This window comes from Cucurbita maxima, unplaced genomic scaffold, assembly GCF_002738345.1.
Source record: "Cucurbita maxima cultivar Rimu unplaced genomic scaffold, Cmax_1.0 Cma_Scf00041, whole genome shotgun sequence".
Lineage (NCBI taxonomy): Eukaryota > Viridiplantae > Streptophyta > Magnoliopsida > Cucurbitales > Cucurbitaceae > Cucurbita > Cucurbita maxima.
This window is the reverse complement of record NW_019272057.1, coordinates 141,474-155,490: the sequence shown is the minus strand read 5'-3', so window position 1 is coordinate 155,490 and position 14,017 is coordinate 141,474. Positions and strand designations below refer to the sequence as shown.

At 35.4% G+C, this 14,017-nt stretch overlaps 4 protein-coding genes across 8 annotated transcripts in view; 3 read left to right on the top strand and 1 right to left on the bottom strand.

Moving 5' to 3' along the window:
• Nucleotides 1-696: 696 nt before the first annotated feature.
• LOC111469777 (3-hydroxy-3-methylglutaryl-coenzyme A reductase 1-like) lies at nt 697-3,119 on the top strand. The gene is made up of 3 exons (XM_023115200.1): nt 697-1,988; nt 2,083-2,429; nt 2,532-3,119. Exons 1-3 carry the CDS (start codon nt 794-796, stop codon nt 2,775-2,777), a joined length of 1,788 nt encoding a protein of 595 aa, XP_022970968.1. The 5' UTR covers nt 697-793; the 3' UTR covers nt 2,778-3,119.
• Nucleotides 3,120-4,852: 1,733 nt separating this feature from the next.
• Nucleotides 4,853-14,017, bottom strand: part of LOC111469904 (protein FAR1-RELATED SEQUENCE 9-like) — an 11,126-nt gene continuing 1,961 nt past the window's right edge. The window contains exons 1-4 of one of the 4 annotated variants that reach the window (XR_002714926.1): nt 7,699-7,768; nt 6,906-7,429; nt 6,321-6,724; nt 4,853-5,104 (exon numbers count right to left, since the gene is read on the bottom strand). Coding sequence is in view for 1 of the 4 variants with exons in the window: in XM_023115375.1 (XP_022971143.1) it covers nt 4,987-5,104; nt 6,342-6,472 (249 nt within the window). In the remaining 3 variants the exon portion in view is untranslated. Of the gene's footprint in view, nt 5,105-6,320; nt 6,725-6,905; nt 7,795-14,017 lie in introns of those variants that run through there. The other 3 variants (XR_002714925.1, XR_002714927.1, XM_023115375.1) reach the window with 3 other exon arrangements.
• On the top strand, nt 10,099-11,465 carry LOC111469859. 2 transcript variants are annotated; one of them, XM_023115315.1, is made up of 2 exons: nt 10,099-10,828; nt 11,340-11,465. In XM_023115315.1, the coding sequence occupies exons 1-2, from the start codon at nt 10,113-10,115 to the stop codon at nt 11,341-11,343; spliced, it is 720 nt and encodes a 239-aa protein (XP_022971083.1). In that variant the 5' UTR covers nt 10,099-10,112; the 3' UTR covers nt 11,344-11,465. The 2 variants fall into 2 exon arrangements, with proteins under 2 accessions (XP_022971083.1, XP_022971082.1); XM_023115314.1 differs by having other exon boundaries at nt 11,312-11,465.
• LOC111469894 (RING-H2 finger protein ATL18) lies at nt 12,246-13,198 on the top strand. The gene is made up of 2 exons (XM_023115360.1): nt 12,246-12,555; nt 12,658-13,198. The coding sequence occupies exons 1-2, from the start codon at nt 12,539-12,541 to the stop codon at nt 13,061-13,063; spliced, it is 423 nt and encodes a 140-aa protein (XP_022971128.1). The 5' UTR covers nt 12,246-12,538; the 3' UTR covers nt 13,064-13,198.

Genomic DNA, 14,017 nt, shown 5'->3' with positions numbered 1-14,017 from the left:
AAATTCTCTTAATTAAGTTAATCTATTCCGATAGTTCACATTGTAAATTTTGCTTTATTAACTCCATCGTACTTAAATGATGTTGATTTGACTGACAATAAATGAGAATAGTATCTATACTAACGAGGCATACCAAATTCTCGTAATTAAAATAAAATTTAAAATTTCTTGGAAGTAAAAATATTTGTAAATACTTAAAACCATATGTTGTAATTTAAATTTGAATATTAAAGTATAATCTTTTGTTCAACAGCCAAAAAAAAATATATTTATATTAAATGGAGCATGACATCACGGCTATATTTATCTAATAATTAAATATTTTTTTAAATAAATTAGTGTCCTGTTTTAAAGTAAAATAATAAATAGAAACTATTTTTTAAAGACCAAAATAAAAACTAAATTCCATTAAAAATAGGAAGTAATTAAATACTGTAATTAAATTTCTTTTTTCTACAAGTGTTATTGATTAATTAATGAATAAAATAAAAAAAATTATATATTATTATTATTATTATTATCTATATTGACATGATTGCCCTCAACTTGCAACCCACAAAGAAGAATAATGAACCCCCTCCGCTCGGTCCGGTTCGTGCTGAGCTGGCCAGGTTCGGTGGGCCCCACGAAAGAGGAAAAAGCCCTATAAATTCTCCCAAATCCTCGCTTCACCCTTCAAATTTTTTCTGAAATCTAAACCGTCTCCTCAATTTGGAAGGAGGAAACGGAGAATAAAAAAGAAGAGAAAACTCCGGCGTCGGCGTTTTCCATTTCAGTTTTCTCTTGCCCAACCATGGACGCCCACCGTCGCCGGTCTTCTCCACCTGCTAAAAACTTCTCCGCCGACCAACAACCGGTCAAATCCATGGCAAAAAATCCTCTCAAGGTTAAGATGATGGAACAACGTGATCATGATGCAGTTAAGGCGTCTGATGTTTTGCCTCTTCCTATTTACCTTACCAATGCCGCTTTCTTTACTCTGTTTTTCTCTGTCGTTTATTTTCTTCTGACGCGGTGGCGTGAGAAGATTCGTTCATCGACTCCTCTCCATGTCGTTACGCTTTCCGAAATGGTTGCTATCTCTGCGTTCGTCGCTTCTTTTATTTACCTTCTCGGATTCTTCGGCATCGACTTTGTTCAGTCGATTTTCCGTCCTTCGCATGATGTGTGGACGTCCGAAGACGATGAGGTGGTTCTGGTTAGGGAGGATACTCGGAAGGTTCCATGTGGCGCTGGAATCGATTGCGCGATGCCGATTTTGACATCTCCTGTGCCCTCGGTGCCGAAGGTGGCTGATCCGGTGCCTGTTAGCTTTGATTTGACGGAGGAGGATGAGGAGATTGTTAAATCCGTTGTGGCTGGGACCACGCCGTCGTATTCGCTCGAATCAAAGCTAGGCGATTGTGCTCGAGCAGCGGCCATTCGCCGCGAGTCCTTGCAGAGAATAACCGGGAAGTCGCTATCGGGACTTCCTTTGGAAGGATTCGATTACGCTTCGATTTTGGGGCAGTGCTGCGAGATGCCGGTTGGATACGTTCAGATTCCAGTGGGAATCGCCGGGCCGTTGTTGTTGGACGGTAAGGAGTATTCTGTACCGATGGCGACCACCGAGGGTTGCTTGGTTGCGAGTACGAATAGAGGCTGTAAAGCGATTATGATGTCCGGTGGGGCTAACAGTGTGTTGTTGAGAGATGCAATGACGAGAGCACCGGTTATGAGGTTCGCTACAGCTAAAAGAGCAGCGGAATTGAAATTCTATGTGGAGGAACCAGCGAATTTCGATACCTTGGCCTCGGTTTTCAACAAGTCTAGCCGATTTGGAAGGCTACAGAGTATCAAATGCGCCATTGCTGGTAAGAATCTCTATATGAGATTCTCTTGCAGCACTGGTGATGCTATGGGGATGAACATGGTGTCCAAAGGAGTACAGAACGTTTTGGATTTCCTCCAGACCGATTTCCCTGACATGGACGTAATTGGCATATCTGGTAAGAGAACGAAATCCTTCTGCAACCCCCAACGTATCCAATTTGCTTACTTATCTCACATCTATGGGAAAATTCTGTATGTTCATAAAACCAGGTAACTATTGTTCGGACAAGAAGCCCGCTGCTGTGAACTGGATCGAAGGGCGTGGTAAATCGGTGGTTTGTGAGGTTACAATCACAGGCGATGTAGTGAAGAAGGTCCTCAAGACCAATGTGCAAGCCTTAGTTGAGCTTAACATGCTCAAGAACCTTACAGGTTCAGCCATGGCTGGAGCTCTTGGGGGATTCAACGCTCACGCTAGTAACATCGTGTCAGCCATCTTCATCGCAACAGGGCAAGATCCAGCACAGAACGTGGAGAGTTCTCACTGTATTACAATGATGGAAGCTGTCAACAACGGCCAGGATCTTCACGTGTCTGTAACCATGCCTTCCATTGAGGTCAATTACTTTAGACTCTGTAGCATTAGAAACATTGGCAACCATTATTGAAATCTCTGTGGGGTCTCACGTTGCTTTTATTCAATTCATTCCTAAATGCAGGTGGGCACAGTTGGAGGAGGAACCCAGCTTGCTTCTCAATCTGCATGTTTGAACCTACTTGGAGTTAAAGGAGCCAACAGAGAAGCTCCAGGCTCCAACGCGAGGCTGCTTGCCACCATTGTAGCTGGTTCAGTTCTTGCAGGAGAGCTGTCTCTAATGTCTGCAATTTCAGCAGGACATCTTGTGAGGAGCCATATGAAGTACAATAGATCCAGTAGAGATGTCACTCGCGCTTCTTCCTCTTAAGAAGAGAATCAAAAAGACCCCATCAAAGGTAAACTCTCTGTGTTCCCACAAAACTCGTGGAATTTGCAGAAAGCAGCAAAAGCAGAATCAATGGATGGAGAAAGAACACACATACAAATTGGGAATGACTACAAAACACAGTCAATCGCCATAGAATAAAAAGGTTAAAAACCCCTTCAACTCTTAGCTTTTTTTTTTTTTTCTTTTTACTTCAAAATATATATAGCTTTGTTTGTTGTTGTTGTTGTTGTTCTTCTTTTAGTTCAATTCAAAGTTCAAACCCCCCATGTAACTGAAATTATGTAATTGTGTGATGTGATGACGAAGCTCTTTTTTAGTTCACTATGTGCCAAGAATTTTCTGCTGTGTGTGTGTGTGTTGTCGTTTGTGGATGAATGTATGAATTTGTGAGTGAGTAATAGGGGTTTTGTTTATGATTTTTTGTTTCTGTTTACAAAAACTTTAATTGAAAACGTCATTAGTTGTAAATGCTTTTTCTTTGACTTAAAGAATTGAAAAGGGTTTGTGATTCTTACAGCGAAAGTGCGGTGTATTTGAATAAAAAATTTGACAACAAAATTTTGGTGCTCTTTACAGCGGATGTGTGGTGTTGTATTTGCATAGGAAATTAACGACAAAATTAAGGTATTATAATATGAATGGCGGGGACAAGAAAGTCTTCTTTCTTCTATTTCAATCTCATTTTTCCTAAATTTACTATTTATTTATCGGAAATTTCTACATTTTTTTATATATTTTCTAAAAAAATATATTCATTTCAAAGAGTTTTTTTTTTTTTTTTTTGCTAATTTTTTAATATAACTTTTATTTAGTAATATTTCATAAATAAAAATATAATATAGCATTCAATAGAATTTCTAAACACTCAAATTTCTTTCCACATTTAAATATATATATATATATATATTTATTTATTTATTTCCTAAGAAAATAAATAGATATAATAAGTTTGATACAATATTTATATATAAAAGTTGAATGTACGACACATACAAATATATAAAAGTTGTTTAGCTAATGAAGAAAAAAATTTATCCACTAACTCCTCTATTTAGACCGGGGATTCCTTGGTAGGGTTTCGACCCCGTGAGTTAAATGAAAATCTCTAATAGATATCGAACTTGATTCTCTTGCTATAAGAAAAATGTTAAAGACTTGATGTAAAATTAAAACGAAAGTTTATGAACATGTTAGATATCATTATTGATATTGATATACTATTGATAACATCAGAGTGTTGATAAATTATTGATATATCAATTCTTGAAATTGCATTCTAAATGGGCATATACTAATGCGATACATTGATAATGAGAAATGATGTACTATTGATGATCAATGTCACCGTTAAGAAACTTAGTTGCAATCAATATTGGAAGAAACTTAGTTGCAATCAATATTGGAACATTTGAAAAGTCATGAGGGTTCCACTCGGTTGGAGAGAGAAAAAACTGAGCATTCCTAACAAGGGTATGAAAACTTAATAGATACATTTGAAACTGTGAAATTGACGACGATACATAACGGGTCAAAGCGGACAATATTTACTTATGGTATCAAAGCAAATATTGAGTGATGTCAGCAAGGATGCTGGATCGAGAAAAATAGAGCTTTTTTTCATTGGACCTAACTAATATTAAATGATATTCCTACAAAATTTAAGAACTTCTAACAATACATTGTATTTACTTTACAAGAATCACCAAAGAGTCATCAGGATTTCAACAACTTTCATGCTTTCATTATCCTAGTCTACGTCCAAAGGCGGCCTTTAATGCCAGAGATTATGATGGTTCATCCTCGATCCAACCACCTCTTTGTCACAGTCGAATAGGTTAAGGTATACCATTTTTTTCTACACAGCAATACTCAGATAACATTTAGAATTTACAGCACTTACATGACAGTAGACACCCCGACCGTTCCTTTCAAGAGAGGATGACAATCATAATGGGTGAGATCTCACGTCAGTTGGAAAGAGATAAAACATTTTTTTATATAGAAACCTCTCCCTAACAGACACATTCTAAAACTTTGAGAGAACCCCCAAAGAGAATAATAGCAGAGAGTTTGAGCTGTTATAAATGGTATCAGTCAAACAACGGGCAGTGTTCCAATGATAACACTGGCCCCTAGGAGAATGGATTATGAGATCTTACATCTATTGGAGAGGAGAACGAAACATTCCTTATAAGGGTGTGAAAACCAACTCTTCCACGTCCCTAAGAACAGCCACGAGATTTGCTCTATACACTTCACAACGTTGATCAGTTTTTTCCAAGATCATGAATTTTGTTCTCCTATTCCTGGGAAAAGAAGTAACAGAAACAGAGAACAAATAAGAAAGTGCGTTATGTCCTGAAAACTTCATTATCTTCTCAGATGTTTCTCTTTTGTTTTTCTTCCACAAAATTGATGATAGGCTATTTCAAGCCTTTCTCTTTACAATCTCATACAGAAAAGTAGATATGAAAACTGCAGAGACAAGAACAGTTGGCTCGTATTCGGACAATTCAGAGAATTTAATTCACCCAACAAGTAACGACCACATGACCGCTACCAACCTGAATCTAATTAACTGAAGGCTTGACAAATCTATCGACTCGCTTCGATATCAAGCACGAGCATTATCTATTTGTCAATTCATCATATACAGCACAACAGATGCATCAAATAACAGTCAAGTTCAGAAATAATTAGGTTGAAAACCAGCATACCTATCTGAAAATGTATAGACAATGAAAGCCATCCAACCAAAGTACAGGTGTAGGACAAGAACTCAGTAATTTCTATGTGGCCCAAGCCCCTAAGCGTTATTATTGACATTAGCTAATGAATCTTCCAACTCTCCATGTTCAATTGATTCAAAAGTAAATGCCTACCACTCAACCTATAACAACATTGGTTGGGGAGGAGAACGAAACACCCTTTATAAAAATGTAGAAACCTTTCCCTAGTAGACGTGTTTTAAAACCTTGAGGGGAATCCCAAAGAGGACAATATCTGCTAGCGGTAGGCTTGAACCGTTACAAATGGTATCAGAGCTAGACACCGGGTGATGTGCCAGCAAGGAGGCTCTTCCCCGTAGGGGGTAGACACAAGGCAGTGTGCCAGTAAGGACGCTGGGCCCTGAAAGAGGGTGGATTTGGTGGGGGTCCCACATCGATTGGAGAAAGGAACGAAGGACAGTGAGGACGCATGGCCCTGAAGGGGGTGGATTGTGATATCCCACATTGGTCAGGGAGATGAATGAAACACCTTTATAAGAGTGTGGAAACCTTTCTCTAGCAGACACGTTTTAAAGCCTGGAGGGGAAAGGCCAAAAGGGAAAGTCCAAAGAAGACAATATCTGCTCGCGGTGGCCTTGAGCCGTTACAAAAATTTAGTGTTTTACCCTAATGCTTTAGATGTCTTTCAGCACAATGCACAATTTCTGGGCTCCACTCAGGGAAGAGGCGGAGGATCATCAATAAATAATGATATATTTCTGTGATTTTAAGACTGCAAATTAAAGAGACTAACCACTGATCCATAGGTTGCTACCTGATCTTCTTCTGTTGCAACCATTGATCAACAACTCCATTGGCGATGATATCACCATTCAAAGCTCTAGGGCCACGATTCTTCACAGCAGCAACCTTTCTGGAGGCCTCTTTTAAGGCATCCATATCCATAGCCACGTTAGGAGTATGAATTGACTTTACTCCTTCCTCAAAACATTTGATGCGAGATCCCTCAACACATTTGATGTGAGATCCCACATTGGAGAGAAGAACAAAGCATTCCTTATAAGAGTGTGGAAACTTCTCCCAAACAAACGCGTTTTAAAACCATGAAGCTGACGACAATACGTAACAGGCTAAAGCGGACAATATCTGGTAGCGGTGGGCTTGAGCCGTTACATTTGATTGCTTGGATTATTGTACCTAACAGTCAAAAGAATCTCTAGATTCAATTGGCAATTCAGAATTATGATCATCTATTGCATCTCCATTTCAGTCATTTCTAGTCCACCGTTTCAATACACATTGAGAAGGAAAACTGCTAATATATGTCTGCAAATTATTCCCGAATAATCAAACAATTCTCAAACGAATTAAAACTAACCGCATGTGCATTATGATCTTCCCCAAATTTCGCTACTTGCCATGGTTCCTGTATCATCAATTTTGGTTGCAGGATTGGCAAGAGTTTCTACCAATTCCTCCTGGAACTTTCTGAATATCCTCCTTGAATATGGATCTGCAGCCTATTGTCTCAAAACTAGCATAGAGTTAGTTGGATCATAATCAGCTTTTAATTCTTTTCCATACCAATTTTCCATGGCCCTTTTCATACTGTTTAACCAACATCTGTAACGTGGTGGATGCAGTAACATATCCATCAAAAAAACAAATTCAAACTTACTCCCAAAGAAAGTGTCTCCCACATAAACAGGTACCCCCACTGTTGTCTAGCACTATACATTAACTGAAGCCATTCATTGTCCATAATGTAATATTTATTCAGAAGAGCTTCCCAACAAGATTCAAATTCTTCAAATATTGCAGCCTCATTAACTCATTTTTCTAAATTCAGCTTCAAAAGTAGAATGAGATTGAATCGCGATCCTTAGAGAGATATAATCGCGGCTATACAGAAATGGACGAACCTCAATTTTCTCGAATATACCGATAACACAAAGATATAAATACTATCTCGTTTATACAAACTGAAGATTTGTACAAGTAATTGAGAGACCTAAACTTTCCATATTCGAGAAGAAAGTAGAATTCGCAAAATCATAAAGACATTGGAGAGGAAACTAAAACTAATTGAGGCAATTGAGAAGAAGGAAGAACAGTTCAAATCGTTAATTCATTAAGATTGGAACACGATCGCTCACACGGGTGGAGAGTACCAGTGACAGTGACGGTGACGGTGGATGATTCCCCTTCGCCGGCACTTTCTAGGGCTCCGATCACTGCCACTGTTTATTAAATTTTATTTTCATGTCAGATTATTTGCTTTTTGAGATGGGCCTAAACATTCACGTTCCAGGCCCAATACTACTAAACCAACGTGGCATATACATATATATTTATTTATTTAATTACTTGATAAAAAAAATAAATATATATTTTTTTTTTTTGTGTGATTGAAATTTGAACTCTTTACAAATTAATTTGAATTATATATTATGAAAATATTATTTTAATTTAATTTTCTTTTTAAAAAAAGTATATTAGAAAGTTTTAAATTATCGATTAAAAATTATAGAGAAAAAAAATTTCACGAATAATCCACTCCCAAAAAAATTATTAGGGACTGACTCGATCCACACGAACATAAATTGGTAATTTCACCCGGACATATAATATTATATATATATTATTTTTAATGAAAGATATAATATTTTGTTTTATTATTATAAATATAATAATAATAATATAATTATGTTTTACTTTTAGACATTTACTTTTTTTATTAAATTGATGTTACTCTTAAACATTTATAAATGAGGTAAAGAGACATTATAGACAATATCTTAATTTTCTTTTTGCTTATTCTTTTTTAATTATTTAATTGAAAACATTTATAATTGGGATATATTAATAAAAAAATATATTATAGAGAATAACTTTATATTTTTTAATAAAAATACAAAGTCAAACATTAATATCAAATTGACTTTTATTCTTTTGAAAATTAATGTTATAAAATTTATTACATATGAATTTCTTTATTTTATTGTTTATTATTTATCAATATTTACAAAAACTAAATTAAATTTAAAAAAATTTTAAATAAAAAAAACAAAATAATTGTAAAGAATTAAAGAATTTATATTTATATCTGTTTTTTTTTTATATATATATATTATTAATATATAAAACAATTTACTTCAAATATATGCTTTGTAGATCAGCTTTGGTGAATCAGCGCTAAGCTAAGATAAAATGAACTTTAAAATATTCTTTTCTTTTCTTTTTTTCGAATTAACGTCTTTTCAAAGGTTAATTAATATTTTATCTTATGCTCACAATTTTACCTTTACAATATTCTTTTTTACTATTAAAAGATTCTTTTTACGGTATAACATTTTTTTAGTTATGACTGGTAAATATTTGATATTTGAGGTTTACAAGAATTTAATTATTAACCTAACATATGTTGTCCACGAGGATATTTTTTTTTTTAAATAATTAAAAAAAAAAAGAACAAGTCGACAATGCAATCCAACCTAACTAAAAAATGAAGGGTTGAGTTGTAAACTCTATTCAAGTTGTTCGGGTTATTAACCCAACCAAACTGAAATGTCGGGTTGGTCCAAAAGATTCTCGTAACCCAACCTAACTCAACCCATGTTCGAGTTAGCTTGCATGAACATTGATTTATCTCACGAAATAGTCGCTTAACCCTACTACCTTCCCTAAAAGAATGAGCAAGAACTGAAATCTTCTTCTCGTTTCACTTACCATTCCTTTTTTGATATCTAAGTGTTTGAGCCAGCTTGTATGAGCATTGACTAATTTCACGAGACATTCGCTTAACCCTACTACCTTCACTTAAAAAGTGGGTTATAAATGTTCACTTACTATTCCCTTTTTTATCTCTAAATGTTCGAGCTAGCTTTTGTGAGCATTGACTAATCTCTCGAGATAGTTGCTTAACCCTATTACCTTTCCCGAAACCGTGAGCTAGAACTGAAATCTTCTTCTCATTTCACTTACTATTCCGTTTTTTATCTCCCGGTGTTCAAGCCAGCTGGTATGATGTTGACTAATCTCACAAGACAATCACTTAACCCTACTACCATCCCTAAAATAATGAGCTAAAACTAAAATCTTTTTTTCATTTCACTTATTATATTCTTTTTTATCTCCAAGTGTTCGAGCCAACTTGCATGAACATCAACTAACCTCACGAGACAACCACTTGACCCTACTACATTCGGTTATCAAAAAACCTCATTCGATACGACCTCTTAGATCAGTGACCACTATAGTTTGAGTTCATTCCCTATAAACCCTCTTCCCGTTTCACTCAATGAGTATAAACAAAGCTCTTCGTGTCACAGTGATCCATGAAAGTAGTGAGTCCGACTAGATTACCTCCATATTCCCATAAACTAGCAGAGTTGACTCAAACAGTGAATAAATATATCAATCTACTAATATACTTTTAACGGCATCTAATTCCATACAAACATGTCAACTGAATAAAGATGCTCTCCAATCGTAAAGACTAAGCAAAGCATCTTCCAGCATCACGATATGTCTTAATTCACCTCGTTAAAAGTGCACTATACGAGCAAAAAACACGAAAAAAAACATGAAGATTGAGAAAGAGATAACTCACCCAATCCACCCACGCCACAAGCTGACACTCAACTACACCGAGGCCCCCTTCAACTGCGATGGCTGCCATGAAGCTGGCATTGGCTACAACTACAAGTGCCACCAATGTGGCTTCCACATGCACAAGGTCTGCGCCGTTGGCGCCCCAACAATCACCCATCCCTTCTATAAAAAATGTGAATTTAAGCTACACCATCACCCCCCAGGCCAAGCCAAGCGCGTATGCGATGCTTGTAGGACTCACATTCATGGCTTTGTGTACCATTGCAATGCCTGTGACTTTGATCTTCATCCTTGTTGCGCTAGCCTCCCGCAAGTCCTTGACGATGGGCAGCACCATCTCTACCTTTGTCACAAGCTCTCGAGCTCGTGTCATGGCTGTGGCGGGAAGGGGCTCGGCTGGTCTTATAGGTCAAAGTGTAGGACTTATAATCTTCATTTGTCGTGTGTGAAGGAGATGTTGGTGGAGAGTTGGCAAGCCATGTATTTCAATGTGGATAAGAATAAGGTTAGGGAAATGGTTACTACGATTCCACGGCTTAAAGGTTCGATGCAAGATCGTCGTGGAGCGAGAGGAGCGGTCGAGAAGTGTGGTCGGGTAGCTGGTGCTGCTGCTCGTGTTATCATCTCTGCCATTCTTGGTGACCCTTCTGCTATCGTAGCGGCTGTGGTTGGTGGCATCATATCGAAGTAAGATGTCTTTAAATGCATGCACATGCAAACATGTTTTTTTTTTTTTTTTGTTTCGGGATGTGCGTTACTTTTATATACATAGTTCCGTGTACATTGATTTCATGCATATGAATTCACTAGACGACCGTTGCTTTTGTACTCTCTAAGTTTAACTTTCGAGTATGTATCATTTTCATGCGCAAGCCTTATCACTTTCACACATACCAATCCTACATACATTACGTAGAAACAAAGTGAAAAACATGACTAGAAGATCACCGACACGTACAAACATCACAGAGGGAGATAGATAGTGTTAAGGATATTTAGTAATAAATTATAGTTTACCATATATATTATATTTGATATTTTATTATAAGGCAAATATCTCATATTTGACTTATTATCATATGTATCTTTCCATTTATTGTTATTTCCATTTATTACTATTTCCATTGTAATTTATTTGATTATAAATGAGATAACTTTCACACCATTTAGGTGTGGTGGATTAATCAAACATTCACAGGTAGACTAAGAGAGAGATGTGGGAGGCTCGTTTGCATGAAGAAGAATGCTTTGACGGTGTATTTTAGGGTTTTCGTCCTTTTTTTTCAAAAATGTATTTGAACTTTTACGTTAAAAATTTAAAAAACTAAAAAATATGTTTGAATTTTCAACCCTTTCATTCGTATCCTTAATTTTTTTAAAAAATAAAAAAATAAAATTGTTATTATCTCGTTTCAAAAATACCTATAACTTTTAACATTTAATATCCTTAACATTATATATATATATATATATTTTTAATTAAATAATGAAATAAGAAAATTAAAAAGATATTCAAGAAATATAAATTTCTTGTCTCTACAAGTGTTCAAAGGATTCGAGAACCTGACCAATTTGGACTACCCAACCAAAATCATAAAAATTGAGTGGAGTTAGATTTCGAAAAATCGAAAATTCAAGTCGGTTTGTAGGTTAACATTTTTCTAGTCAGGCCAACTCGACTCGTCTTAAATATAAAATTACAACACAACCCCTATCCTATATTACTTTTTAAGATTATTATACCGCTTAAGAATATTTAACTATGTTAGTCATGAGTTGTGACTCGTAAATATTTAATATTTGAGTTTTATGAGATTTTAGTTATTACAGTTGTATTATGGATAAATAAGTTTTTTCTAAAAAGAAATAACCCAACAACCCGACCTCTATTTTCGGGCTGTGAACTCTATTGGGGTTAGTTTAACTCGACAACCCAACCCGAAAATAGAAGTTAGGTTCGATTGGGTTGTGAACTCTGCTCGAGTTGATAAATAGATAGAAACTCATAATTATTAAACCAAAATTAAAAAAAAAAAAAAAAGTATATATATATATAAAAATAAAAGGATTGATTTAAAAGCTTTGACATGGTTATTCCAATAATTTCTCCATAGTGTCGACATGCGAAAAGCTACTTTAAAGCTTTTCAAATAATTGAGTTTAAACTATGGAAACAATAAATATGCCAAAAACCAGCAATCGCCGCCGGCCGCCCGGCCCTTCTTCTCCGCCGGAATCATCGCTCAATCAGAGGAGCAGTTGAAAAGTTCGAAAGTCGCAGAGCACAGACTGATCGATATAATACTTCTTCTTCTTCTTCTTCAAATCGCTCTAGAAATTCCAGAAGTGAATCGATTGGCCCACACTTTCCCCAAAACTCAGATTTCTCGGACTTCAATGGCGAAATCTACGATTTAATCCGCCTCTTCACTCCTTCAATAGTCCTATTTAAACGCCGATTTCCTTCAATTCTTCAATCGCAACATCGCCATGTTAGGTTTTCTTTTGGCCATCAGTTTCTTCAACACTTATGTATGGATCCCGCTGCTTCGTCTCAAGGATGCGATTATTGGCGGCGTTAGCGTTTTCCGCCTCGCATTTGTACCGGAATCGGACGGCTCAAGCGGCGGAACTCTGCTGGTGAGAAGATACGAAGAGTTGCAGAGGAGATATGATCGAGCGGAGGAGGAGATTTGTTCTATCTGTTTGATGGAATTCGCGAGAGGAGATTCCGTGTGCGTATTACTGGATTGTTCGCACGTTTTTCATTTCAGTTGCATCGAGAAGTGGCTCGAGAGAAATCGCTTCACTTGCCCGCTTTGTAGGTGCTTCTTCTTCTTCAACATCGGGAATCGCCATGAGAGGAAGCTCCAATTCGTCGTTCCAGATAATCCTTCTTGCCTCTATTACTTCTTGCAGTGATCTTTCATTCGTTTCGTTTTCCATCATCGATTGTTCGTCTATAAATTGATGTGGATTTCAAAATTCTCCCAACTTTAGAATGTCAAATTCATCATCATCTTTGAATTTTTGATCTCGGGATAGAGTTTATAGCTCAATTCAATTCAACCCAATCTCTCTTTTTACTCAAACATCAACCTAATTAATTATTCAATTTTGCACGGTAGAAAAGAACTTCGCAATCTTCTAAAATTTCTATTGATTAACTCACAACAACATGAATATAAATAAATAAAGTTAATGGTAAATTTTCTGTTTTCATGGGATAGACTATTGAGATATGAAAATTTATTAGTAGTGGTTCATATCTGTGATGTCAACTAAGATTTTGATTGTGATCGATAGTGACGACAACAACTTTGACAACGATCGATAACGGCTTTTATGCATGATAACACTACTTCTTAAAGCTATTTATAGAAATATTTCAATGATTTGAATTTTAAAAAAAAATATTTGATATATTAAATATGTATTTAATTTAAAATTTTAATTTTATGTTTAATAAATTTATAAGTAAAAAATGATTGGATGGAAGAATTAAATTTATAAATTTATAAAAAAAAAATTATAAAATTATGAAGACTTTTAAATATAAAATTTGCTTAAAATGTCAAAACTAAAGGCTAATAAAAGTCAGCTCCCTTTAAATTTCCAAATTATTTGGCAAGTGTGCTTTAAAAATTTAATGGCAATGATGACCACAAAAGTCTCTCTCTTTCTTTTTTTTTTATTTTTTTTAATTATTCTTAAATTAATTTATTATACTTTAAAATTTCGAAGTTAAATAAATATATATATATATATATAAGAAGTGATTATAATAATTTGACAAACAATTTTTTTTATAAAATTAATAAAAAGAATTAAATAAAATTCAAATTTTGTATACATTTTCAATTTTTTTTTTTTTTT

Coding starts and splice junctions, on each gene's coding strand:
- LOC111469777 (XM_023115200.1), top strand. CDS start 794: ATGGACGCCCACCGTCGCCGGTCTTCTCCACCTGCTAAAAACTTCTCC. Junction 1,989..2,082: donor GGACGTAATTGGCATATCTG/GTAAGAGAACGA, acceptor TCATAAAACCAG/GTAACTATTGTTCGGACAAG. Junction 2,430..2,531: donor TAACCATGCCTTCCATTGAG/GTCAATTACTTT, acceptor TCCTAAATGCAG/GTGGGCACAGTTGGAGGAGG.
- LOC111469859 (XM_023115314.1), top strand. CDS start 10,113: ATGAAGATTGAGAAAGAGATAACTCACCCAATCCACCCACGCCACAAG. Junction 10,829..11,311: donor GTTGGTGGCATCATATCGAA/GTAAGATGTCTT, acceptor CACACCATTTAG/GTGTGGTGGATTAATCAAAC.